At 40.7% G+C, this 27473-nt stretch overlaps 1 protein-coding gene across 2 annotated transcripts in view; it reads left to right on the top strand.

Moving 5' to 3' along the window:
• LOC120538348 (retinoid isomerohydrolase-like) overlaps nt 1-27473 on the top strand; it is an 80155-nt gene that overhangs the window by 12784 nt on the left and 39898 nt on the right. Inside the window, exons 1-3 of one of the 2 annotated variants that reach the window (XM_039767815.1) lie at nt 14898-15040; nt 17073-17155; nt 20916-21066. In XM_039767815.1, the coding sequence (XP_039623749.1) occupies nt 15030-15040; nt 17073-17155; nt 20916-21066 (245 nt within the window). In that variant the 5' untranslated portion in view covers nt 14898-15029. Of the gene's footprint in view, nt 1-14897; nt 15041-17072; nt 17156-20915; nt 21067-27473 lie in introns of those variants that run through there. The other variant, XM_039767816.1, reaches the window with a different exon arrangement.

The following is a 27473-nucleotide window of genomic DNA, read 5'->3' as shown; positions in this document are numbered from 1 at the left end:
TGAACTGCCTGATAGCAGTGAACAAAACAGACCCCCAGAGGTGCTTCTTAGCACACCATGGTGGAATGAGCCTGTGGCTAAAAGTGCTCCAAAAGAGCTACTCCCAACGGGGATATGTATTAAGGGAGCACAGCAGAGGACTCGGCACAAGGCCCTGTGGAGCTTCCTGTGTTGATGGTAACAGATGATGATGTGTCAACATCCACCGAGGCATTTCTGCTATCAGGGCCTTCTGGGTATGTGCTCTGGAGCCCTTGTCTCACCTTTAATTGTAACTGGAAAACCTTGCATTTGCTCAAATCACCACCTCATATCACCCAAATTTGATGAAACAATCTGATAGACAGATAGATAAGAAAGGCAAACTATATGATAGATAGATAGATGGGTAAGAAAGGCACTATATGATTGATAGTTCAATAGATATTAGATAAGAAAGACGCACTATATGATAGATACTCTACATTGATAGATAGACCTTTATTTGTCACCAGAGGGAAATTTGGCAATCTATTGTCTGTGCAACAAAATCACAAAGGGGCACCAAGCCATACCGCCAATAATCAGCAACCCTCACTGCCAGTGGTGTAGCTCGAGTTTGTGCCGCTCGGGCCTGGCGGTGCTTCAATTTGCCGCCCTCTAACATATCTGAATATGTTAACCTGTTTAAATAGAAAATTAAAATGACGTATAGAGAACAATTAAGATCAATTTTGCATAGATAGAATTCATATATAGAGAAACAGCAGTAATTTTTCATATATAATTATAAACATCAACTATACAATATAGTATAGACACAGTGATAAGCCGTGTTCTAATAGTTTAATATAATTACACTGCGAAAACCAGAGCCAGTGTAGTGTCCAAGTGATAGGTGGGGAGGTTTTCTGCGCAGAGCAAGAACGCATTCGGACTGATAACAAAACGAACCTATAATTGTAAATTAGTTATCTTCTTAGAAATTATTATCGGTGTACTGCTTGTTTATTTTTGTTATCGTCTCATGAATTTCAACTGCTGTGTCTGATGCCGTCACAGAAGAACACTCTGAAAATTATTTTTGAAGCGTTTTGTGGATAAAAATAAGAGAATTTTAACTTTTTTCATTCATGAGTGATATTTTTCCAAACCTTACTGCTTAGACACGAATTGTGCTGAGCCTTTTGGCCAATAATACCGCCAGTCTGTCTGCAAGTTGAAATGAACTGTTAAAAGTAAGAGCAACTCTTTTTTCAGGAGCTATATTTATCAAGTTGCCCAGGGGCTTGTGGGGGTCTTACTCCGGCCTTGTTATCCAACCTGAACTCTTGACATACTCACAATGAGCCAGAGTTCAGGTTGGTGATTGACCTAATTTCATTGTCTTCGGGGAACTCTCTGAAAAGGGTTTGTCTGAAATTTAAGCCAAGATGGCGGCACTAGTCAAGTTTTGAGTTTATTCTTACCTGTAGTGTTATCACATAAGCAGACAACAGTGAAGTTGTCTCTTGGACAAGCAACATGCAGCCCATCGTTACAGTTTTGATGTTCATCAAGAACACGGGGACATAGTTGGAAACAAATATCAGGATGTTTCTCTACACAGTGTGGTAGACTCTAGGACTCGACTTGAAGTTGTTTTTGAAAAAATTAAGTGCGTAGGACTGGCCAGCTTTGTTGGGCTGAATGGTCTGTTCTCGTCTGGATTGTTCTGATGTTCTTTGGACTATGGATGGCAATCAGAGCACTAGAGTATGCAAACTCCATGCAGGGAGGACCCTGCACCACCAATGCTTTAAAATGCCCACTGCATTTCCCATCAGGCCATCCTTTATCCCAAATACAGGGTATCGTGGATGCAGCTACAGGATTACATTAAATTGAAACCCATGTGAGCTCCCTCAGGCGTGAACACCAAATGAAGAATTTATTTTAAGCTTCCTTGTTCTTGACAGAATTCCATTTCGGTTACAAAATGACTTAAGACTTGAGCTCTTGTTAGGACACGTGGCCCAGTTAATGTACACTAAGCCACGGGCTTCAGATGGCAGTCTCTTGTTTTCAGTTGAACAAAGAGCCCCTTTCATCGGTTGTCACGTGTGTGAGACACAAGTGGCTGACTTGACTAAACAGTTTATTTGACTGTTGAATTCACAGAAATCTGTAGGTTTTGTAAGGTGAGCCTCCCCCTAAATCAGGAGGGTGACTCTGACTTCCTGTGTGATGTGTGAAAAGAGGACTGCAGCAAAAAAAGGAGGCCTGGGGTGGGCACTGCACCGCCAAACATAAGGGAAGCAATTTATTTCACAAGACAACAACAGTTTTTATATTTTTATAATGCATTTTTAATACAAAATCAGAGTGCGCTACAAGATGGTAAAGAAAAAAAGTTTTAAGTAAAAAGAAAAATAAGTTTTAAATATATGAATGAATGAATAAATAAATGAAATATCATAAATAATAACCTACTATATAATAAAACACTACAGTCTGTATGTGTGTCCTGCAATCTGATTGGTCGATCTGGCCTCTGATGCGATTAAGAGAGGAAGTGCAAATGTGAGACACACGAGGGGGAGCAGTGAAGGCGTAGAAGGCACGCGGAGAGACTCGCCTCCAAAGACCACAAGTATAAAAGCAGACAGCTGAGAAAGACGCCGCAAAGATAACGACAGGCTGGGAGAAGTGGGCCTTACGAAAACGTACTGGAACAGGAGTCGTCCGAAGAGACGTTCAGACATGCAAATACAGAGGAAAAAGCAAAAGAGAGCAAATATTTTTAAATTATTCTCTCACCTGTCTTCCAAAAGTAGAATCGCTACTTAAGAATACATAAATATGCATAAACACAATACAGATATACAGTGACAGTTAAAGCCTACCTGGAGCCCTAGGTGTATCCAGCAGGGGGTGTCGTTGGAATGAGTCCTTTTGTAATTACATAACCTGAAACTATATAGATATAAAATGGCGATAGCCCTCCCTTAGTGATACGGTGGTAAGAAATCACATCCGAGAAGATAACTTAACTTTCTTTAATGACGGCTTACTCTCCATGACAGACGAAGGAAGTCATGACAGGAACCCAATTCGGGTAGTGGGGGCCCGATGTGTAGAGTCTGCTATTTTTGTTGCTGCGTTTGAAGGATTTTCCGGATCGGATGACGTTGTCTTCCATCCGTCCGTCGGCTTCAAAGGTGTGCTGGGCAATGTTCCAAGGCTTTATAGTCTTTCTCCATGTGTAGGCCCCCACTTAGGTGAATCATGGGATTCCAAACAAGGCAAAGAGGATACAGTTTCATGCTGACTTTGACACACAAAAATAGTATACAATGCCCATTTCGCAGTTTTCCCTGTCTTGTCGTCTAATGCATACCTAGCAGCTCTAAATGATGAGCCCCTGTGCTAAATGTGGCTCTGTGTCAACTGTGCACACAGTGACATATTAAACATATACACTTATTACACTAGGTGATGGAGTGGAGGTCCCCCTCAGTGTCCAGCGTGAGTGCCCCTCGGTGCCAGAAGAGCACTCTATCTGTACTGTAAAACATTTAAGGACTGAAGGTGGAAGACATGTCCTGCTCGGTTTTGAGGACACGCACCCCTTGGATGGCACCACCCTAGGTGGCCATCTAGGTCACCTAATGGGTTGACCAACTCTACAGATATTCAAAAGTAGAGTCCAAAAAAAAATAATAATAATTTTGAATGTTAGTGGTTAGAATGATAGTTGTGATGCTATGGTCAGATGGCCAGGGAGAAAAGAAAAATAAAAAACCCCTGAAGAAAATAAACAGGCCTGTCCCTACTGGGCATGTTCATCCATCCATCCATCCTCTTCTGCTTATCCGTGGTTGGGTCGCTGGGGCAGCAGCTTGAGCAGAGATGCCCAGACTTCCCTCTCCCCAGCCACTTCTTCTAGCTCATCCGGCGAAATCCTGAGGTGTTCCCAGGCCAGCCAGGAGACATAGTCCCTCCAGCGTGTCCTGGGTCTTCCCCGGGGCCTCCTCCCGGCTGGACGTGCCCGGAACACCTCACCAGGGAGGCGTCCAGGAGGCATACTGATCAGATGCTTGAACCACCTCATCTGACTCCTCTCGATGTGGAGGAGCAGCGGCTCTACTCTGAGCCCATCCCGGATGACTGAGCTTCTCACCCTTTCTTTAAGATACATACTGGGCATGTTACTAAACATAAATATGCTTACTGTAAGTTGTTCATTATTACTTTGATGCTTTGTCCTAGAAAATATTTAATGCAGTGGGTCTCGTCAACAGATGGAGTGTCCACATTCTTTCTAACATCATAGGCAGCCAGAGAGTACTTTGAACAGGTGGGAGAGCAAAAAGAAATCCAGAAATAGTAGAAGTCAACGATGACTGCAAAACTATGAAGAATATGAAGAATGTATATATATGCAGACACACATACCTCATAAATATATATTTATATATATATATATATATATATATATATGTGAGACACAAAAATAGCCAGACTGAGCTTGGGGCTTTCCTGGAATACCGTCTGGAGGTCGGCCAGACGTGAATCATAGAACTACATCTCCTCCATACCCCTCTCAAACCGCTGACTGGCTCAGTATATCCTGTGAATAGCCCAGTCAGTATCTGCACAACAATCGCTACACGAGTTGACAATGTTGAGTAAAAAAAGTGAACAGCGAGACAACGCTCCTGCGCACAATTCTTTCTCCGTATAGCAGTTTTTGACTGACAAAAAATATTCCTGTCCGCGATCATCCTCCCTATTCGCCCGATTTAGCTCTGTGTGATTTTTACTTGTTCCCGAAAATCAAAAGTGACCTGAAGGGAACACATTTTTCTTCAAAGGATGAAGTGAAGACAGAAACGGCAAGCCTGTTGAAGAGCCTCAAGCAAGATGACTTCCAGCACTGTTTCAATCAATGGAATATACGTATGGAGGGGTGTGGAGATCGGGATGGGGGGTATATAGAAGGTGACAATGTTTAGAATGCGCTAATTCATCAATAAATATATATATATATTTTTACCAATCCAGTTATTTTTATGTCTCACCTCGTATAGTGTGTATGTGACCTCAAGAATTGTGAAATGGAAGAAGTTTGGCTCCACTACAACTAATCGGGTCGGTCAGAGAGGTAACCAAAAACAGTCCACTGCTGAGATGGGAGAACCTTTAGAATGGACAGCCATCTCGGCCGCACTCAATCAGCCGGGTGTTCATTTTACAGGGGTTAGGAAGAAGTCACCCTCGAGTATAAGGCGTATGATGGATTAAGGGACTCAAATCCTGAGGAAAAAGATTCTCTGGTCTGATGAGACAAAACTGAACTCTTTGGGCAGATCTCCAAGCACTCTGTCTGGTGAAGACCAGGCACTGCTTATCACCTGCCTAATCGCCGTAACCCTATGGTGAATCGTGGTGATGGCAGCATCATGCTATGGAGTTGCTTCTCAGCAGTAGGGGCAGGAGGACTGGCTGCATTTATCTTCCCCTCAGTTCTGACCAAATACAAATATTTGCTTTTTAGAGTCCAGTCAAGTGGCTTTACTGTCATACCATCCATACACCGTATTGCAGCATGGAATAACAGGGCTGTGGTGCAACATATACATAAACTGAGGACAAGTGCAAGACAAGCAAAAAACTATACTATGAATAGATCAATAATTGACAGGTAAGTGAATAGATAATAATTTGAAAAAGATATTAAGTAGTAAGGTGTAAAAAAATCTGTTCAGTTAGCCAGTCAAAGGTGTCTGTTTGCTTGACGTCTCATTAGACAGTAATAAATAATAGCAACTAATAATTCAAAAAACAACAGTAATAGCAAATGTCAGAAATGTACTGCATATAAACAAGTTACTAGGAGCAGATCTGAGGGTTAGGGTGGGCAGCAGAGACTTCAGGAGGGTTAGAATCTGTTACAGAATCTGGCAGAACTGGTTTGGACTCCACAGAACCTTTTAAGCAGACAGAAGAGGGACGGGAGGGACAGGAGTGGTCCTTCACAATGCTTACAGGTTTTATAGATGTAATCTACTCTATATTTATAAAATCCTAAGCCTAAAAGTGCAACGATTTTATGTCACCTTTTTTGTCACGTTTTTAATCGGGATTATTTTAAAACCTACATACCGGTATAGTGTATATGTTTGGTATCATTCTTTTCAGAATTTATCAAACTTTAATGTGATAATGTTCGATTTTCAGATTCTTATTCCATTTTTAAATTATAATCTAAAAAATATCAAGAACTTGAATCCCACGAGACGAGACTTTGTGCCAAGAGATTTAACCACGCCTGGGGCCGGAAATAAAAGACAAAGAGTAGGACAGCTGCTGTACAGGCTTTTAAATATTGGAAGTACCGCGCCAGATGCAGATGCAGCAAGCTGATCGAGCAAAGAGGAGGTAAAAAAACTCTGTTTGTTTCCCATTGTATCACCATTTAAGAGCGGGTTTCAGAGGAGCAACTGTGTCTCCTTGGGTTGCGTTCAGCCCCCATCTTCACAACGCGAGTGGCAGAGACACGAAGTGGCTGGCGTGCAGCGCAAACCGGGGGGTTGGCAACCAAAGTGAGCAAGGGGTGAAATCCCCTAGTACTTTATAGTAATGTCTTTAACGGAGGGCAGAGGCGTCCCATTGATCATTTCTGATATGTATGCTATCTCTTGTAGGACCTTACAGTCAGAGAAAAGGAATCCTTCACAGACCGGTGGGCTTTGGATGCAAACTGAAATGGGTCCAGGAAGTCTCTTGTATCATTCAGAATAAGGCGTTCAATTACCACAGAGGTTAAAACTACTGGTCTGTAGTCACCCAGGCCTGTGATCTTTGATTTTTTTTTTCCTACTTCAGTAATGGTGGAGGTCTTGAAGCAGGCAGGAACAGGGCACAGATCGAGAGAGTAGTTGAAAATATCTGCAAATGCTGTAGACCACAGGTGTCCAGGCCTGGAGGGCCGCAGTGGCTACAGGTTTTCATTCTAACCCTCTTCTTCATTAGTGACCAGTTTTTGTTGCTAATTAACTTCTTTTGCTTTAGTTTTAATTAACTTGATTCAGGCCCCTTAGTTGTCTCTTTTTTAATTAGCAGCCAAACAATAATGAGACACAAAACAAGCTGCCACACGACCAGCTCACCTGTGCCCGTCACACAATATATGAAAATAAAGAAAGGTGAAGGTCTCAGTAAGGTTGATCTCTCAGGTCACCAAAACATTTTGACGAACAGAAAATCAACAGTTTTGGAGATGTCTGCTGTGACAGAATGAGAGCAGCAACAGACCTCAAAATTAAATAACGGGCTTAATTAATTAAAAGCAAGAATCAGATTCTCATTAATAGATAGATAGATTATTAATCCCAAGGGGAAATTCACATAACCCAACAGCAGTATACTGATACAAAAAAAAATAAAAAATTAATTAAATATTAATAAAAATGAAAATAAAAATAAAAAAGCAGACAATAACTTTGAGTAATGTTAGCATTGTCAAGTAGTAAAAAAATAGTAAAAAGTGTCCAGGGAGCAATTCCACATATTGGTTGGACTTTGAAATCCCAGTTTAGCTGCTCATCTGTTGGCTCGTTTCACATCTCATTTTTGTTTGGCTGCCATTTCATAAAGAAACGAATCAATTCAGAGGACTGAATTCTTAAAAATAGAGTTATTAAAATGAAGGGAAAAGGATAGTTAATTAGCAGCGAAAACTGGGCGATGATTAGGAAAAGGCTCAGAATGAAAACCTGCAGCCACTGCGGCCCTCCCGGCCTGGAGCTCGACACCCCTGCTGTAGACGAATGGTGTGAACAGTACCTGAGTGTGGAAGGCAAAGTAAGATCCGGACCTGCAGCTTTTTTAATATTCTGTTTTTTTGAATAAGCTGCAAGACGTCTTCTGCAGTGATGGCAGGAGGAGGGAAGCCGAGAAGAAGTTGACTGCAGAGTAGTCACAGTGAGACCATCAGGTAGATGTATGTCTCATTGTCTTTCAAAGTAACCGTAACACTGATTTGACTGATTAGCCGGACTGGGATTAGCAGAACAGTTTGATGTTTGTTTCTTGTAGTCCGTGACCTGTTGAAGGCCTCTCCAGAATGATGTGCTGTTATTTATAGATGCTTTGTTCCCACAGCTTATCTGAGAACTTTCTTTTGGCAGCTTTGATCCGTTTCTCCAAGATATACTCGGCTTTCCTGTACTCTCCATGACTACCAGGTCTGAAAGCATGTTCTTTGTCTTGGTGCAGTCGTCTGAGTGTTGGGGAAAACCAAAGCTTATCATCGCTAAACTTCACAGTTGTTTTTGTTGGAATGCAAACATCTTCACAAAAACAAATCTATGAAGCGACAGCATCCGTGTATTCATGTATGCTGGAGGTGGAAGTTTTGATGGCACTCCAGTCTGTACAGGCAAAGCAGTCCTGAAGCTCCTCTGTTGCCTTGCTGGTCCACTTTCTAACTTTTCTTTTAACCGACTTTACAGTTTTCAGCTTTTGTTTGTAAGCAAAAATAAGTTGAATCCTAGAATGGTCAGAATTACCTAAGGAGGGCCACTGGAGAAGGCATGATAAGCGTCTTTAACTCTTTGATGGCCGAATATTTTTTCCAAAAAACTACGTTTTCTGAAGGGCACACATAGCAATGGTTTCTCACATAAATCAACATAAAATGCCTATTGCTGTGTGTTGTTGGTGCCTGTTTGGCGTCTCTGGCAGCAGCGGCTGTGCAGGAATATGCGGCGGGCTGGCTGCTTTCGTGTAGCAGATGGGCATCGGTGGCAGTTGCAGTGCAACACAGTCTGGTTTGTACCTCTTGTCATCGTACGTGGCAGTGCTCCCAGGCAAACATTACCATTGGCCCATCAGCTACACGAATGTGTTCAGCACCATGATCAGCTGGGGACTGTTCAGCTGGAGTAGGTTCCTCACTTTTGTTTTTCGATCTCCATCTCCAGTACACTTGCATCAAAATCTGAGTCTGAAAAGTCAGAGTCCGATTCAGCGATAATATGCAAAACATTGTCCACGGCGTATTTTGTTTTTCACATTCGCTTTGGTCTCTCGCCAGATGTCAATGCCATAGAGGTTGTTTCCTCTTCGCTACTCATCAACAAAACTAACTTTCCTTCTAGCAATGAGAATCAAACTAAAACATAGCGGTGAGTTCTTGTCGTAGTTTACAGCTGTTGATCGCGCAGATCGGGCACTGACATTCTACCATCTTATGCGCAAGCAACATAAAATTTATTAAAAGAAAAGTATGCAAATAAACCCACTTCTGCTGTCCCAATTGTGACGTCGGACTGTGAGTGGATGACTGTCGCAAAACATGTCACATGAAGCAATGTACTAAATCTGAATCAGTGCAGCTGTGGAGGCTTGAAGTAAGTTAAATACTGCATCTGCATTGACATTTTGGTATTTATGTGTTTCGGTAACATTTTTTGTTGTGGAAAAATAATAAATGTTTTTGGTTTGTTTTTCAGAGGGTAAACATAATGTTAAGGAAGTTAATATAAGTAAACTTATTATGTGTGTCGTGATTGATTTGTGTTGTTGATGTCATTATTCTGTCACTGTTGTGCTTTGAGGTGGCACTGTAGGTGGTACAACCTCTTCACAGTGCCATTCCTTGCATCGCACCAGGTCCATCTCTGGAGATTAAGCTCCATGCTGAACAAAGTTGTGTTGACATCTAGCCTGCTTGCCACTAAAGCCAATGTCGTTATTAACAACATCTTATCATTGGGTACGTCCAACGTGCCGACAGCAGTTGCTGATTGTCACCGGATGTTGCCACTTTACACGATTGAAATTGCTGGCCGTGTCTAATGTACCAACTGCATGTCGACCTTCCATGGCAGTCCTGCTCGACGCTTTCGGTGATGGCCAATAGTGTGCCTGCTTGACAGAGCCAGTTCTATATGAAAAGATAATGGGTATGGCGAGTTCAGCTGCAGTCTCTGCACCTTTTTTTCTACCCACCCCCCTTCTGTCATGGTATATAAAACAAAAGATCTCAGACAGACGTGCCGCAATTCTTTTTGTTCGATCCAAAACACCCCTCGTTGTTCATTCCTCGTTGGTGCATTCTATGCAATGTACTTCTAGGGGGGCAGCACTCATTGGGTGTCAATTCTCAAGCACACAGAGCCACCCCCACAACTAAAGACCAAATCAAACCTGCCTCACTTGGTCTACGTAAATGACGTCTGCGAGTGAAAATTGCTGGAAAAGGCGTCTAATGTGACAAGGGCTTAATTGAACTAACACGACAGGGGGAGAAGATGGGAAAACGCAAAGGAGAAATGTGGCTGACTTACTGTAACCCCATAAGATGAAGTTTAGTGAGGATTATTGTACGGTGCACTTCCGGCCTACAGTCCCTTGTTAGAGAGAGCATCTAGTCAGCCCATCTCATTGAGCGGAGCAAAACAGAACTGGGGACCTGTTAGAAGTACCAAGAATGATGTGGAAGTCACAGTAGACCCGTCGTTACTGCGTACCTGTATTATTGTAGTATGTCCCTCTACTTACCCTTTACCCGTTTTCCCTCTAGGGTAAGTGTACTCGTCAAGTTTGTTATCGGGTCGGTCTACTGTTGCACTTTAAGATGAACACACACATACATAGCTATACGCAGACGCACTGACCATAACCACAGCAGTGACCCATGAATGACACACGCGTATTAACCTTTAGCACTTTAAACCACACAAGTGCTTTAGGAATAATACAGCCTGTCACTCAGCACTTCAAGAGACTTACTTATTATTGACACGAACAACGTATGATGTTTTAATGATATCTCAGACCTAAATATTACTTTTGGTCTACAAGAATACATTTAAACATACAGAGGCTCATCATCCTTGACTATAGGCCAATTATCAGCCAAGAACACCTTCTTTATGTCCTGTTCCCTACTATTGAGTGGAGCTCTCACCCTCAGCCTTAATAAACCTCGCAGCACAGAGCGTATGGCAAACCTCCAGCTGCAGCAGTGCTCAAAGAAATCTAACTTATTACTTCAATCACTCTATAGACATTAAGACAAAGCATAGAAGGCTAAAAGCAGCATGGTATTTATTAAAATAATAATAATAATACCACTGGAACAAAGAATAATAGAAAATAAGTACTAATAGGAAAGTCTTAATATGTATAGTCTTTAGAAAAAAGCTTACGGGAAAAAAAAGTAGAGATGACAAGGATGAATGTCAGAGGCGGCTTGTGATCTAGCAATCGACGTTCATGAAAATGTTGTTAACTGACAATCGGATGAAAACTGCTCATGCGTATCTTTGTTGTCTTCTCTGACGTCACTCTTCCGTCATCGCTGTTTCTCGTCGTCTTCGTTGCTTTCAAATGAGGCATATTTATTATAAAGTTTCATGCTGTGGTTTCACAACACATGAATGTTCCATGCACCTGATTGGCTGGCTGTCAATATGATGCATGGCTCAATCTTCCTTTCTCAGGTTATAAAGTAATTGAGCCACCAGCGTGTCTTCCTTTCTATGTTGGAACAGCTGTTTTGAAAGTTAAGGCGTAAAGGAAGAAAACCTGCTTTGATTTCTTCTAAATGCAGTTCATCTGTTGTCTTGTCTCGAACAAAATATAATGGAAAATTAAACCAAAATGTACAGATTTTGTACCCCACAATAGTACTGAACCGGCCCACTTCAGCTACTGTCCCCCATATGTTAACGTAATGTTAATCCAATAATGATTTAGAAAACCACTCTGGATTGACAACAAAACAGAGAAACCGTGAAACAACAACTTAAATCATAATTAAAGGTAGGAGTAGGGTGGGATGAAAACCTGCAACCAGCGTGGCTCCCAGATGTCAACTTGAAGACCACTTGTCTCTGTACAAGTCTAGGCCGGTTATCCTTGAGCTACTGTGTAGAACACAATGACGAATGCTAGAGAAGAGCGGCTACACTCTTAAAAATAACAGGTCCATAATGAGTCCTTACTGGGCTGTGTGGCTCCTCATAAAGGAATTGCCGGAGGAGGAACCATCTCATTCTGGGAAAGGGTCTTTGCATACAAGATTGGCTCTTTAGGCTTTGAAAGGGTTTTTAAAGAAGAAGTCTTTAATTTTGAGTATTCTATGTAGCAGAATACAACAGATCAAGAAAACCTGAACTGATTTGGTGTCACTGGATGCAGTGAGGGTCCTTTTAAAAAATCAGGAACCCACTGGCATTTCACAAATCTCTTACCATCTATTTGTGGTTCATTTATGGAGCCTGTTACAGATCTCTTTAGTATAAGAAAAAATAATAATAATAAAAAAATCCTGTGACGAGACGAGATCTTTTGAAGAGAGACAGAGACACTTTGACGTCACGCGAGACGGTCAAGCCATGGCATACTTACAACCTTTGGAAGCAAGTCCCGTGAGACACATGCAGAGCAGGTTAGAAATAATGGAAGCAGGAAAATTCGAAAGTCTTTAAAAAAAAAAAAAAATGAGAGTAAAGTTCGCATTGGCGCAAACAAACAGAAAATATTACTCGGTGAAATAACAGAACAGCGAAGAGAGATTGCATAGTGTTTGAGGATGTCTGGGGGACAAGAGAGACAAGGCAGTGACTTTTAAAACGTTTGAGGCGCCACAAGAGATGCAGAGCATGCGGCGCGGCAGCAGCAGCAGGCCAGCAGTTGATCGAGCAAAGAGGAGATAAATAAAAAGCAACTATTTGTTTCCCATTGTATCAGCGTTTAAGAGGGGGTTTCGGAGGAGCGGCCGTGTCTCCTTGGGGTGCGTTCAGCCCCCCTCTTCACAATGGTGCGTAGTGCTGGCAGGGGGGGAAGGGGTTGGGTGAGTGAAGCGAGCAGGGGGCAAAGCCCCCTAGTCTTAAAAAAATTGAAAAGGTTCCTTTGGAAACAATAAATGGTTCTCCCATAGCATACCATATATATGTTACAGGTAAAGCCATTACATTGGATAAACCTAGCATTACCCGGGTAAAGCTCGCATTCTCTAAAAGACCTGGGTAAAGCTGGAGTAAAATACGCCTTTCCGACTTCACCTGGGTAATCTTAGGTTTACCCAGTGCTGACTGGTTAAAGATGAATTGCGAATAACTTAACCAAGATAAAGCCAGATTTGAGCTGGATAATGCCAGGTTTATCCAATTTCTGTCTCTACCCATTACATTATATAAAGCATACAGCATCGCACCTTGCCATAGTGGAACCATTTTTGGTCCTCAAAAGAACCATCCATATGAATGTTCCAGAAAGATCCAATAACATGTAGATTATTTACAAATCACATACCAAATGGCATATAACAGAGACATACACATTGGATTTGTTATTCTAACAAATTTTTTATTGCTACAAATGTTTGTGATGTGCCATATGTTGGAAAGGAAAACACAATGCATTTTACTACTATACACAATACAAAGTACATTCCAATAGATGGTACACTGCAAACTTTAACACTCAGGTCTGCGTCGACTACTTCGATTTCAGCCCATCTTGGACGTGAAGCACGACTAGTTCACCTTCATAAAAGCATAGCTGTCTTGTTTGTGTGCCAATCCAGGTTGGTAACTCTGTCATTCCAACAGGGGCTGCATCCTAAACTTACACTGCTTTTATGAATCCCATACCAAATGGCATATAACAGAGACATAAGCATTGCATTTGTCATTCCAACAGATGGTACGTCACAAACATTTCTCTGTTAGAATGACAAATGCAATGCATTTTAATCCTGCACGCTTTACAAAGTACATTCTAATAGATGGTGCACTGCAAACGTTAACACTCAGGTCTGTGTTCATTACTCAGATTTCAACTGGTCTCAGACAAGGAAGCACAACTTCTTCACCTTAATAAATGCATAGCCATCATGTCTGTGTGCCTGTCCAGTTGCAAACTCTGTCATTCCAACACAGGTGGCACATTCCCAGCTTATGCTGCTTTTACAAATCGCATACCAAATGGCATATAACAGAGACATGCACATTGGATTTGCTATTCCAACAGATGGTGCATCTCAAACACTTTATTACTACAAATGTTTGTGATGTGCCATATGTTGGAAAGACAAACGCAATGCATTTTTATTACTATATGCATTACAAAATGCAATACAATAGATGGTGCACTGCAAACATTAATGGTGAGGTCTACATTGATAACTTAGATTTCACCCCATCTTCGACGCATATCACAGCTAGTTTAAAATGAATTCCTCTGTGAGAATGTTGGGATGAAATTTTTACACAAGCATTAGAAAATATTTCTTTACCACGGACACACAGAATGTGTTACCAAGCAGGTGGATGGTAGGAGTTTAAGGACCTTCAAATCTCAATTTGCATGTTATTTTGGAGAATCGTGGTGGGATAGGATTTGTGAGCTTGTGAGGCTGAAAGGCCTGTTCTCCTCCAGTTAGATTGTTCTAGTGTTGTGTTTTCCAGGGCTTATTCCAACCTTGTATCCAATGCTATGTTCTGGACATCTACAAAACGTTTAAAGTGAAAGTAAATGGATCGAAAAAACAAATTTTAGTTCTGTGGGTTCTCGTCTTGCACCGTATTCGTGCTTCTGAGAACTTAAACTGGAGTAAGTTTATTAAATAATGGACGGATCATCGTGGAAATTGAATTGAGGGAGAAGTGAAATCTAACTAGATTTATTTATTTATTTATTTTGCAGCCGCACAGCCACTTTTCTACAGTCCTTTGAAGTTTCCTTCCCAAACGTTTACTAAGTGGGATAAAACGTGACGATGCTGCTAACCCTGGCGCCCGATCCGATTCTGTTTTCCCAACACGGCTCTGATCGCCTTGTTGCTAAGAATTTTAAGCGGTCAAAGAATGCCATTGTATGTGCTTCGTAAGACGGGGCTGATGCGCCGGGGTGTTCCTTGTTCACAAAGACACGTTTGTGTGTCCTTTCCGATTGGCTGCGAAAGCCAATTAAGTGGAAGTACAAATAAGAGGAAGCGGTGCGAGCGGTCCAAAGCGTCTCGGTCCTGTGTCCGGCAGTGTGTTACGAAGATGTGCAGTCGGTGAGTAACGTCCCCGTGTCTCCTTCGAGGGTCGCGATGTCGTTTGTGCTTTTTGGGGGGCGCCTATTCTCGCTTTCCAGTATCATTAAAAATCGATCTGCAGAACCCAGGATATGGAGTTAATTTACATTAAAATATAATAAAAAATGATTCGTTTCAGTGAACTGCGTGGTGACGGATATCCATAAAGGATCCACTGGCGATTTAAAGAACAGCGCAGCCCATTTCCAGTATCGTAGCTCTCTCCACGTGGCTGACTTGGAGCCGTGCCAGGCAGTGACCTGTGCCCACCAAAAGTCTAGCGCACAACTTGTTGGACTTCTTAGATTCTTGTCTCATTTTGTAAACACCTCTTTCTGTCGTCTTTCCTATATTTACTTTCTATTAGCGCTCCCTTTAAAACTGCAGCGCCGGAAATCCAGTTTATATTTGGATCCACTGCCGTATTGGCACTATGCACACCAACAGCTCCCATTTGTTAACGTTTCCACTGTGGGGGTCCAGGGGCACAGTGTTTAGTGCGGTGTGCACGGCCGGCCGGATTTAAAGCGACTAGGCTGGTGGTGCGCCTGAAAATGCTGAAGGCAGCGCGCGACCGCATTACGAAGGTGACGCATGCGCTCAAGAATTGATGGTCGGGCAAGGTTAGTATTTAAATAAGCACTTTACGTTCTATTTATTTAGAAATGCTCCACATTTACACGGTATGAAATTAGCTCTAAAAGGAAAAACAGTGAACTAATGTTATGTAAAGTTACCTTAACTTAAAATAGTTATGATTGCTGGTATTACTTAACTTTCTCTAGTTACATTGCTGCTAGTCGTCACATCAAGGAAACCAATTTGTGTTGAAACAAAACAATCAGATAATTTTCTTTTAACAGAGACGTAAACCATCTCACAGACTGTAGTCATTGCTCACTTTTTAATTTTAATGTTACTCAAAGTTAAAAGTTTTCTAATATAGTACTCAAAATACAGGTGTTCTTATTTATCTCTATTATACAGTTAAATGAAGTTGATTTAACTTAAAATGGTTAAGTTTTAGAGCAGCATGGTGATGCAGTATGGAGATCGATGTCTTGTGGCCTCCCCGTGTCTGTTTGGGTTTCGTCTCACTGCATCTTAGGTGAATTGGCCCTAGCGAGTGTTTTGGTTGTGCGTGCGTGTGGCCTCCCCGTGACGGACTGGCGCCATGTTCTGGAAATGTTTTTTGTTGTTCTTTATTTCAATTTGTTAGTACCCCTTGGGGGCAGAGCACAGGGTCAGCCATTGCACAGCGCCCAAGAAGGAATTACAAGTTAAGGGCCTTGCTCAGTGGCCCAAAGGAGTAGGATCCCCTTTGGCAGTAACAGGGAATCGAACCACCAACCTTCCAGATACCAGCGCAGATCCTTAGCCTCAGAGCCACCACTCGGCATTTAATTCCTGCTTCGCCCCCAATGCTGGCTGGGATTGGCTCCAGGCCCCCCATGACCCTGTTCAGGATTAAACAGGCTTAGAAAATGATATAGAGTGACGGAATCCATTACTTTAAATACTTTGCGTAACACTCTGAAAACTGTTTGTCTAAATACTGTAAGCTAAGATGTTCCCAAATTGTTCAAACTTAACCAGCAGATAGATATGGGAGACGACTTGGCTTTTATACATTTAACCAATTTTGATGCAGTTTCCCACTTGTATTAACTTGTAGAATGAGAAAAGCTCCTAAAGTTCGACACTGTATTTTTGTTGCTTTATTTTTTTAACCTTTTGTCAACCTTCTGTTATACCTGCATTGTTATAACTCTTTAATTTAATATTCTTTTTATCAGTATGCTGCTGCTGGAGTACGTGAATTTCCCCTTGGGATTAATAAAGTATCTATCTATCTATCTATCTATCTATCTATCTATCTATCTATCTATCTATCTATCTATCTATCTATCTATCTATCTATCTATCTATCTATCTATCTATCTATCTATCTATCTATCTATCTATCTATCTATCTATCTATCTATCTATCTAAACTGAGTATATTTTGCAGGATGGAGCACCATGCTGGGAATTATAAAAAGATCTTCGACACAGTGGAGGAACTTGCAGAACCGATTCCTGCCCAAGTCACAGGTTTGTCTGTTTTTAGTTGAAATTCTTTCAGATTACAGACTTTAGAAGTTATGCTTGGTTGAGAGTTCCATCTGAAGATAAGAGCTGATTCTTAATAGATCTATAGAGTTAAAGTAGCAGACATTATCAGTGTCATTTAACACACTAAACACAAGCCACCATGAGATGAAAGCTGTAATCAAGTGTGAGAACGAGACAAAGGTAAAGAGTTGGAGCAGCGGGGTGGTGATCCCCATATAAATGACAGATGAATTTCATTTGATTTCCCATCCATCCATCATCCAACCCACTATATCCTAACTACAGGGTCACGGAGGTCTGTTGGAGCCAATCCCAGCCAACACAGGGTGCAAGGCAGGAAACAAACCCCAGGCAGGGCACCAGCTCACCGCAGGGCACACACACACCAAGCACACACCAGGGGACATTTAGACTCGCCAATCCACCTAACCTGCATGTTTTTGGACTGTGGGAGGAAACCCACGCAGACACGGGGAGAACATGCAAACTCCACACAGGGAGGACCCGGGAAGCGAACCCAGGTCTCCTAACTGCAAGGCCACCGTGCCGCCCTCATTTGATTTGATAAACTTTATTAATCCTCAAAGGAAAATTGTCTTTTTGCATGAACTTTGGTGCTTAGAGCACAGGGCCAGCCATTGTGCAGCCCCCATGGAGTGAATTTTCAGGTTACGGTTTTGGCCAACAAAACAGAATCAACAATCTTTAGGGGATACCATTAGACACCAAAGGAGATCTTGATATGCCATTCGTATTAAAGTGTTAACAGTTTCCCATTACAAGAGCATTTGCTATGACAATTTGCAAAGACAAATCTTAGAGCCAGACATTCAAAAAAGTTGTTTTATTTAATAGAGAGAAAGAAACAAAATACAAATGTGGGCAGTTATACGTTGCATTGTCACAATAAAAGTCCAAACACAGAATCAAAATTCAATGCGATATTCACAAAAGTTTAATTCAAAAAATTGACTTTACTGAAGTTTTACAGTAAAAGTGCAAGTTTTAAAAGGTATTTGCGTGTTAATTTCAAAGCCAAACAGAACACAATCGTATCACGCAACGAATAACTCTAACGCAACATGAAACATAATTTACTTTCAAATTATTACATTTTACTATTTTTTTTTTTACAATGGCTAATTAATTGATGTAATGTAAAATAGCTCTATTATGCATATGTAACAATTCCCATGAAAACAACAATCTGTTTTAAATTGTATATCCGCATACGCGAGCAGCAGAACTGCAAAGAGGCCAGCATGTAGCACCAGCCTGGGGGTTGGCGAGTGAAGCGATTGTGTTTATATATGTGTGTGTGTATGTATACATATATTAATAATATATTTATATTATTTATATATATATATATGTGTGTGTGTATGTATACATATATTATTAATATATTTATATTATTTATATATATATATATATATGTGTGTGTGTGTGTGTATGTATACATATATTATTAATATATTTATATTATTTATATATATATATATGTGTGTGTGTGTGTGTATGTATACATATATTATTAATATATTTATATTATTTATATATATATATGTGTGTGTGTGTGTGTGTATGTATACATATATTATTAATATATTTATATTATTTATATATATATATGTGTGTGTGTGTGTGTGTATGTATACATATATTAATAATATATTTATATTATTTATATATATATATATGTGTGTGTGTATGTATACATATATTATTAATATATTTATATTATTTATATATATATATATATATACTGTGTGTATATGTATGTATGTGTATATATATATATATATATATATATATTTATATTATATATATATATAAACATGTAAGGTGACATGGGGTGAAAAGGGAAAAGTTTGTTTTTTTACAAATTTGATCATCATACATAATAAAGTAAATAAAAATTTTTGGGAATGAAAATATAAGATGCAACTTTATTAAACAATTATTGGTGAAATTTGAGATATGAAAAATTCAATAAAAATGATTCATCTTCATAATAAAAAGTATTAAAGGGCCCTTATGGAAAAGCTGCAATCAAATATGTGATTTAGCGCATATAACCAGAAATATAAAGACCTGATATATTTTCAGATATTACAAATATACTATGTAAATGTTTATATTTAAGTATTTTAAAGAAATTCAACTTAAAAAGATAAAGATATATAAAGAATAGCATATTAATAATATTAGCTCTGTTGAGTTATTATGAGAAGTGTGTCTCATGAATGCTTTATATGAGACTAGCTGTCCCCCGCGGCTTCACCCGTGTAATAGTGAAACTGGACAAACTTTAAAAATCAATAAACATAAAGGTATTGCTAGCTAGCTAGTCTCTCAGATTCACAGAAATAAATCAATACTACAAGCAAACTATGATACTTAGCGCAGTGAGAGAAGTCGTAAAATCATCTGGAATGTTCAAGCAAATTCTAGAAAAAAAACCAGGTCTAAATCCATTAAGTAGTTCTCTCGTGAAAGTGGATGGACAGACAGACAGACGCTGGATTTTATATACAGAGAGATATACAGTAAAAGCAGATGCTAATAAATAAAGATGTGGCTTACTAAAAACTTTTATTTAGCTCACATTGATCAGCAGATTTCTATTTAGAATTAGTGATAACTGAAACTGCAGTTTGTTGTGAAATAATCCGAGAAGGGATGCTCGTCCATCCAACGTGGCACTCACACACTGCGTAATGTACCAAGGTATGTGTATAGATGGTATGACAATAAAGCCCACCTGACCAGTGAATGTGTTCGGGGTCTAAAATAAGGAAGCAGGCCACCCGTTTGTGACATTCTAATTATATTGAAGGGTAATAACAATAGCAATGGGAAATAATCCTTAATCACCTGATATGGTAATTCTGCTATTTGTCCTGAATCACAATGTTACCAATTGGAAATTCCATCTCTCGATAATAAAAAAATTAAAGTTCTTCTCATCCACAACAGCAGCCTACCCAAGGGAGGTGTCACTCTGGATTTGCTCATTACATGAGGTCCACTCCTAAAGAACAGGTAAAGAATGACATTTGGCCTTTGGTAATGAAGTCTCCCTAAGCCTAACGCACACAGATTAACGTCTTCTTTCACGCATTGTCACAGGAGTGCCCCCCGAGGCGGATCAAAATGTCAAACAGTCTGTGACCATCTAAAATAAAGTCATTTTATTAAATCAAATGAGAAGAAGCAGCAGGTGAACCATCAGAGTTCACAAATTAGTAAAATTAAACAACTAATATAAGATCCCTGGCTGCTCAAAGCTCAACTAAGGAGAGTTTTCTGTAAATGTTCCAGGCTCTCTACATCATAGTTTCTTAAACTTTGTGGTCACAGGTTACCTGCTTTTGGGAAACTCATCATTGTATTCAATGGGAAAGGGTCACATATGGTTTGGGAAGAATCTCGCGGTTGGTCGCTTCTGGCAGCTTAAGCAATGACTATTGGCAGTGATTCTTCAAGGGGGACCAACCAGGGATGAAAGGTAGTGGTGATTCTCCAAGGTGGTGGGACCAACCAGGGTTGACTATCAGCGCTAATCTTGGCCTTAAAGACACTAAGAAAGGCAAGAGTGGGTCGTGAGGAAAAGCTCAAGATAAACAGAATGCATGAGTTACACATGGATGATTGCTCTAGTCTTATGAAAATATCTCTTAAATTAACGATCTATCAGCGAGTCTACTGCTAAAGAAATTCTTGGCCCTTTTTCTAGGTGTCATTCCACCATGGCTCAAAGGCAGCCTCCTGAGACTGGGGCCTGGTTTGTTTGAGGTTGGGAGTGAACCTTTCTATCATTTATTTGACGGTCAAGCTCTTTTTCATAAGTTTGACTTCAAGGATGGAGCTGTCACCTACTACCGAAAGTAAGTATTCTTATTTTTTGGATGCCGTGATTAAACATTGTCAGTCTCTTTTGGCTTAATGTAATACCACGATAAAGTGGCCTGCCTCCACTGAGACGACTCCCGTCTCGTCTGCCGCCGGATTGGCGGCTGTGGTCGTGTTGCCTGCCTTGTTTCCTTGCTGTCTGACCCCTTGCTGTCATCTTCTGCAAATGTGAGTTCCAAATTTGATCATTTTTCTCTTCACCATGTAATGCAGTTGTCTTGTTGGAGGTGGGCCACTTTTTCGTGGGCCACCCTGTATAATTAAGTATGATATTCATTACAAGGTACAGAAGGAAAACAAATCTATTTTCTGTCATTCTGATCATAGAGGATTATATGAGGCAACATGATGATGTTTAATTTCAAATCAAATTTTATCACATACAAATTTTACATTCAGTACAATGTGTAGAGAAATGCTTAGTTGCACAACACCAATGACTGAGACTTTAACAATATAAAGGGACAATAACAATAATACGTGACTTTAGAAGCAATCAAAAGTCATCAATAGAACTATAAATATGGGATAAAAAATGAATAATAACTATGTAACTTAAACATCTACATGTAAGAGAGTTAACAATAGGGACTCGCGTAGTTCTAGATACTTTCCTTATTCAAGATGCAGATGGAATGTGGACAGAAGCTCCTCTTAGGTCTCTCTGAGCCAGACTTGAGGTAGCCATAGTGTTTACCAGACCGCGGTACAGAAGAGAGGATGGCAGGTGTCATGTAGCCTTTACTTTGCCCTGGTTTGTCATTGTTTGGGGTTGATGTCCTAGACCAGGGGTTGCCAACTCCGGTCCTGGAGGACCACCATGGCTGCAGGTTGTCATTCTAACCCTTTTCTTAATTAGTGGCCTGTTTTTGCTGCTTGTTAACTTCTTTTGAACTAATTGTAATTGATTTAAGCAAAAGAAGATTAAGAGGTGACATGATTGAAGTGTTTAAAATTATGAAGGGAATTAGTACAGTGGATCGAGACTGTTATTTTAAAATGAGTTCATCAAGAACACGGGGACACAGTTGGAAACTTGTTAAGGGTAAATTTCGCACAAACATTAGGATGTTTTTCTTTACACAAAGAACGATAGACACTTGGAATAAGGTACCAAGTAGTGTGGTAGACAGTAAGACGTTAGGGACTTTCAAAACTCGACTTGATGTTTTCTTGGAGGAAACAAGTGGATAGGACTGGCGAGCTTTGTTGGGCTGAATGGCCTGTTCTCGTCTAGATTGTTCTAATTCTAATTCTAATAAACTTGTTCTTGAAGACTCAGACCCCTTAATTGTTTCTTTTTCCTTAATTAGCAGCCAAACAATAATGAGATACAAAATGAGCCAAATCTGCTGGTGTGTGTCATACAATATCTGAAAATAAAGAAAGATGAAGGTCTCGAAAATGTCGATCTGCTCAGGTACACAAAACATTTTAATGGCGCTCTTAGAAAGAGAAAATGAACAATTTCAGAAATGTCTGCTAATGCACAATGAGAGCAGCAACAAGCCACGGAATTAAAGAGCTAGGGTTAAATTAACTCTTTGAGGGCTGAATATTTTTTGCAGGCAACTCACTTTTCTGAAAAGCTCACAAAGCAAAGGTTTCACTTGTAAGTCAACGTAAAACATCTGTTGCTGTAGCTGCAGTCAGTGCCTGTTCAGGGTCTCTGGTGGCTGTGTAGGGGCAGCTCGATGGCAGGTAGGAATGCGTGGCGGACCGGCTGCCTGGCCTGTCTTCTTGTAGCAGTGTGACACAGTCTGGTTTATACCTCTTGTCATTGTAAGTGGCGCTCCTCCCTGGCGAACGTTTACTTAGGCGCATCAGCTACACAAGCGTGTTCAACAACAACAACAACAACATTTATTTATTTCTATAGCACATTTTCATACATTCAAAAGTAGCTCAAAGTGCTTTACATAATGAAGAATAGAAAAATAAAAGACACAGTAAGAAAATAAAATAAGTCAACATTAATTAACATAGAATAAGAGTAAGGTCCAATGGCCAGGGTGGACAGAAAAACCAAAAAAAAAAACTCCAGACGGCCGGAGAAAAAAAATAAAATCTGTAGAGATTCCAGACCATTCGACTGCCCAGTCCCCTCTGGGCATTCTACCTGACATAAATGAAACAGTCCTCTTTGGGTTTAGGGTTCAAGGGTTCAGCACCACGAACAGCTGGGGACCGATTTAGCTGTAGCCGGTACCTCACTTTCATTTTCAATCTCCATCTTCAGATCACTTGCATCAAAATTGGAGTCCGACAAGTCAGAGTCTTATTCGGCGATAATACGCAAAATGTCGTCCACTGAGTATTTTGCTTTGCGCATTCGCTTTAGTCTCTCGCCAGACGTAGATGCCATTTTAGAGGTTGTTTGCTCTTCGCTACTCACGCATATGCAGGTAAACCAAAGAAGCTAACTTTCCTTCTAGCAAAGAGAACTAAAACGTAACGGTGAGTTTCATGGCTGATTACCGTCCTCTACCCCGAATTTTGACAAAAGTCAACATCCGCCCTGAAAGAGTTAACGACAAGAATTGGCACCTCATTAAGCAACTGATTGGAGTTTGAGGCCCTGACTTAGTTGGTCTGCTGTTGGCTCCCTCACTTCACATTTCATTTCAGTTTGGGTGCCATTTAAGGAAAGAAATGAAGAAATTCAGGGAAACAAATCTTAAAAAAGCAATTTAATTAAAATGAATTCACAAGAATTTAATTAGCAGCGCAAACAGGGCACTCATTAAAAAAAAATGGTTAGAATGAAACCCTGCAGCCACGGTGGTCCTCCAGGACCAGAGTTGGGGACCCCTGTCCTAGAAGTTAGGGGATGCACACCCAGTAGTGCCTTCAATCCACCTGAGCATCACTGAAATCAGAAAGAAACAACACCAGAAAATGGCTTGGCAAAGCATCTCAGTAGTTTGTGGACGCCACTGGCTTGATACAGGTCATTACAGGAGGATTTTCAGCCAAATGTTGTATTTTTTTTTTTACAAATATGATTTATGTGGAAAGAAGTTGTGCTCACTTCAGTTTGGTGGGGTGCAACACAAAGAGTGCCATCATCGGAAACCTTTAAGGGATACATTTCCTGAAATGCCCGAAAACAACGATAACATTTTGTTATTTTACCTCATTTTCATTTTTTCATCCTGAATTCCGATTGCTTTATGGCTACGACTGACAAAATTGCAATTGTGACCTCATTCTCTCAATACTCAAGGAGGGTGATGTATGGAAGAAGTGACAAGGAAAGGATTAAACCCCTGCCTCGATCAGTCCATTATTACTTAAAATGTTGTGTTGGCACAGTGGCTTTGTTAACAGGGGACATTGCAGTCTAAGGCTACGAACACACGACTATATTTTCATTAGTGGGTGTTTTTAAATGAACATGATCTCTGCCCTCCTCTAGCGCTTTCATATCATTTATAAAAGCATCTCCGTCTACACTAAAACAACCGAAAATGCATTTGACATCGGCGTTTACCTACATGCGCACATCGCCAGCAAAATCCTTGAAGGGATTGTAACAATACCGGTCATGGCATCGGTCTCAAAACTGTACAGACTGATAAATGATTTGCCTTTTTGTGCATTCAAAGTGTACAAAATGCAATGTAGATGCATGCAGGTAAGCAACACGACAAATGTCATGGAAAGCTGCGTTGGAATAAGGTTTTTATCAGTGAAGGGTGACCAATCAGGGAATTAGAAGTTGTAATGAGTAGGATCCAATCGGGGAAGGGTCACGTAGTAAGCACAAAAAAATTATAGTCCGATTAGGAAACGGTGTTGTCAAAAGTGTGCAATTTCACTCATCCACATTGCAGCACCAAGCCAGTGTTTTTCAGAAGGTTACGGCTCTGGAGAGTGTTTTCAAAAGTTAAAAATGCTGGGATATTGAGGAAGAAATGAGAAAATGGAGACTAATATCTGCGTGTTTAAATAAAAAAAAGTAGTAGTGTGTATATCGCCTTAGTCTGAAGTGCATAAATCCAGTCATTATGTTGGAATACGTTTTTCTTACATGAAGAGTGACCAATCAGTGAAAGAGACGTGATATCGAGCAGGATCCAATCAAGGAAGGGCTATGGAATAAGCACGGTCAAATCACAGAGCGATTAGAACCTACGTTTTCAAAAGTCTGCGTTTTCACCCATCCACACTGCAACGCTGAGCTGGTGTTTTGAGAAGCATAGAGCTCTGCACAGCGTTTTCAAAAGTCTCAGTTTCCGAGGGGCGAAAACGGGAGGGTTATGTGGACAAAAGGTGAAAGCAGAGACTGATTTCAGTGTTTTAAACAAAAACAAAATAGTGTGGACATAGCCTAGCATAGACTAGTTCTTCTAATCCACTTAATTAGGACCCACACTAGTCATATGAACAAGTGCACCTGGGGAAATCCCAAAATCTGGCATTTAGAAAGCTGATTACAGGTCAGACTAGACAGACAAACAGCCACCTGCTAACCTGCTTTATTTTAGGGTTATGGGGAGTTGGAGCCCATACTGGTATAATAAGGGCCAATGCAGGACCCAACCCTGCACCCCTAGGCAGGGAGCTACTCAATCACTGGCCCTCTGTTCGTCAAAGCCAATTTATTGTCACCAATCTGCTTAACTAATACATTTCAAATGGAATAATATGAAAATAAATCCATGCCATGAAGTGACTGGTATGATTCTGGTGCCTTCCTTTGTGAAGTCATTCACTGAGTTATTCTGAGTCTCCCAGCTGGCCAGCAGTTCACGCTGACAATTCAGCTCAGTCAGTGCTTTCTGCTTTGGCCGAGGCTTGATGGCTTTTATGTATGCCAGGAAATGTCACGTTTTGTGAGCCAAGTAGCACTTTTATTAAGGACTACTCAATTTATATGAGCTGTGACCAACGTGAACATTTAATTAAGTGACAAGTTTTAGTGTAAGAGCCATCCTAGGGGACAATGGCTCTTTTCATTTGCAGCAACGGAGGAGAATGTTGGTTGCCCACCTTTTTCTGATTCCCTGATGGGTAATGGATGAAGGTGAATGGCATCTGGTGATGTGATTATTGCAGAGTCACACGGCACATTTAGATATTATTTTGTGTTTTATTCCTTTCAGGCTCTTTCACTAGCCAGTCCTGTTTATTTTATATTGTGTGTTTTTAACAGATAAGATATTTATCATTACCTCATATATTGATTGTAGTGGTCGTCACCATGCAGAGAAGGTGGGTGCTGACACAGAGAGAGATCAGCTGACATCACCAGGAAGGAGACCAATCTCACTGTTTGGGGTTTAGCTCAACTGCAAGGCTCTCGCCTCTGAGCTGGAGATTGCAGGTTCATGAACTGCTGGTAACAGTTCACCACATAGCAAATCTTCTAACTGAGACAATGAAAATACTACATCATGTGTTGTGTAAATCATTCATGTTCCACCACTTATTCAAGAACATGTCATTGGGGCCCGTTTGTCCCTTTCCCCAACCACACTTGCCATTTCATACTGTGGCATCCCAAGGCGTTCCCAGTGCCTTCTGGGAGATCTAAACCGTGCAGCAAGTCCTGAGTCTCCTCCCAGCTGGTTGTGACTGTAAAACCACCATAGGTAGTCATCCATATCAGATGCCCAAACCACCTCAACTGTGGCTCTTCTCGATGCAGATGGTCAGTGGGAATACTCTGAGCCTCTCCCAGATATCTGTGCTTATTTATATCAAAGTTCTCTCAAGTTCTGTCGCTGAATGAGCCTGAGGCCTCAGAGTGTCTTATCTGCAGCTGGAGTCTACTGGAAAAAGAGACGAGCACAAGTCTGACATTCCCCACAATAAAAAGTTACGTAATATGACATCGGCTTTAGATAATGCAAGATGGACTGCTGAAGATGCTGAAGTTCCCTTCTCTCAGCCTCGTCACAATATTGGCACATGGCTTTGGCTTGACAGACTGGGTCTCCACAAAGATAAGAAATTGTCGAATTTGACTCTTCAAGGAAAAGCGACTCATAGTTTTTAGTTTGAGAGAATAATTTAGTAAGTCATTTTGGAGAATGTACATAGTGTGCCCATGGACAGAGTCACAGCATTCTGCCAGATTCCCTAGAGAGTTTCAGTGAGTGTGTTTAATTCACAATTCTCTAAGTCTCTCTTTGCTTCTCTCAATTCTCTTCTTCCCACTTGTTTTGAGAGATGTCAGGTCACCTCTGATTTACACCTTTGTTATCAGATGAGGTCACTCACTGGAGTTCAGTCACTTAGTTTGGATTGCAAATAGGGGAAGGTTCAGCTGGATACCTGTACCCCTGTGAAATCTGCCTTCCTAACAGGCCTGGTGTGCTTGAAAGCCTAGCAGAATGGGCAATACTTACGTTGTCCTACACTGTCTATTTATAAC

This window comes from Polypterus senegalus, chromosome 10, assembly GCF_016835505.1.
Source record: "Polypterus senegalus isolate Bchr_013 chromosome 10, ASM1683550v1, whole genome shotgun sequence".
Lineage (NCBI taxonomy): Eukaryota > Metazoa > Chordata > Cladistia > Polypteriformes > Polypteridae > Polypterus > Polypterus senegalus.
Note: the sequence above shows the minus strand (reverse complement) of the source record. Positions and strands in the feature narration are given on the sequence as shown.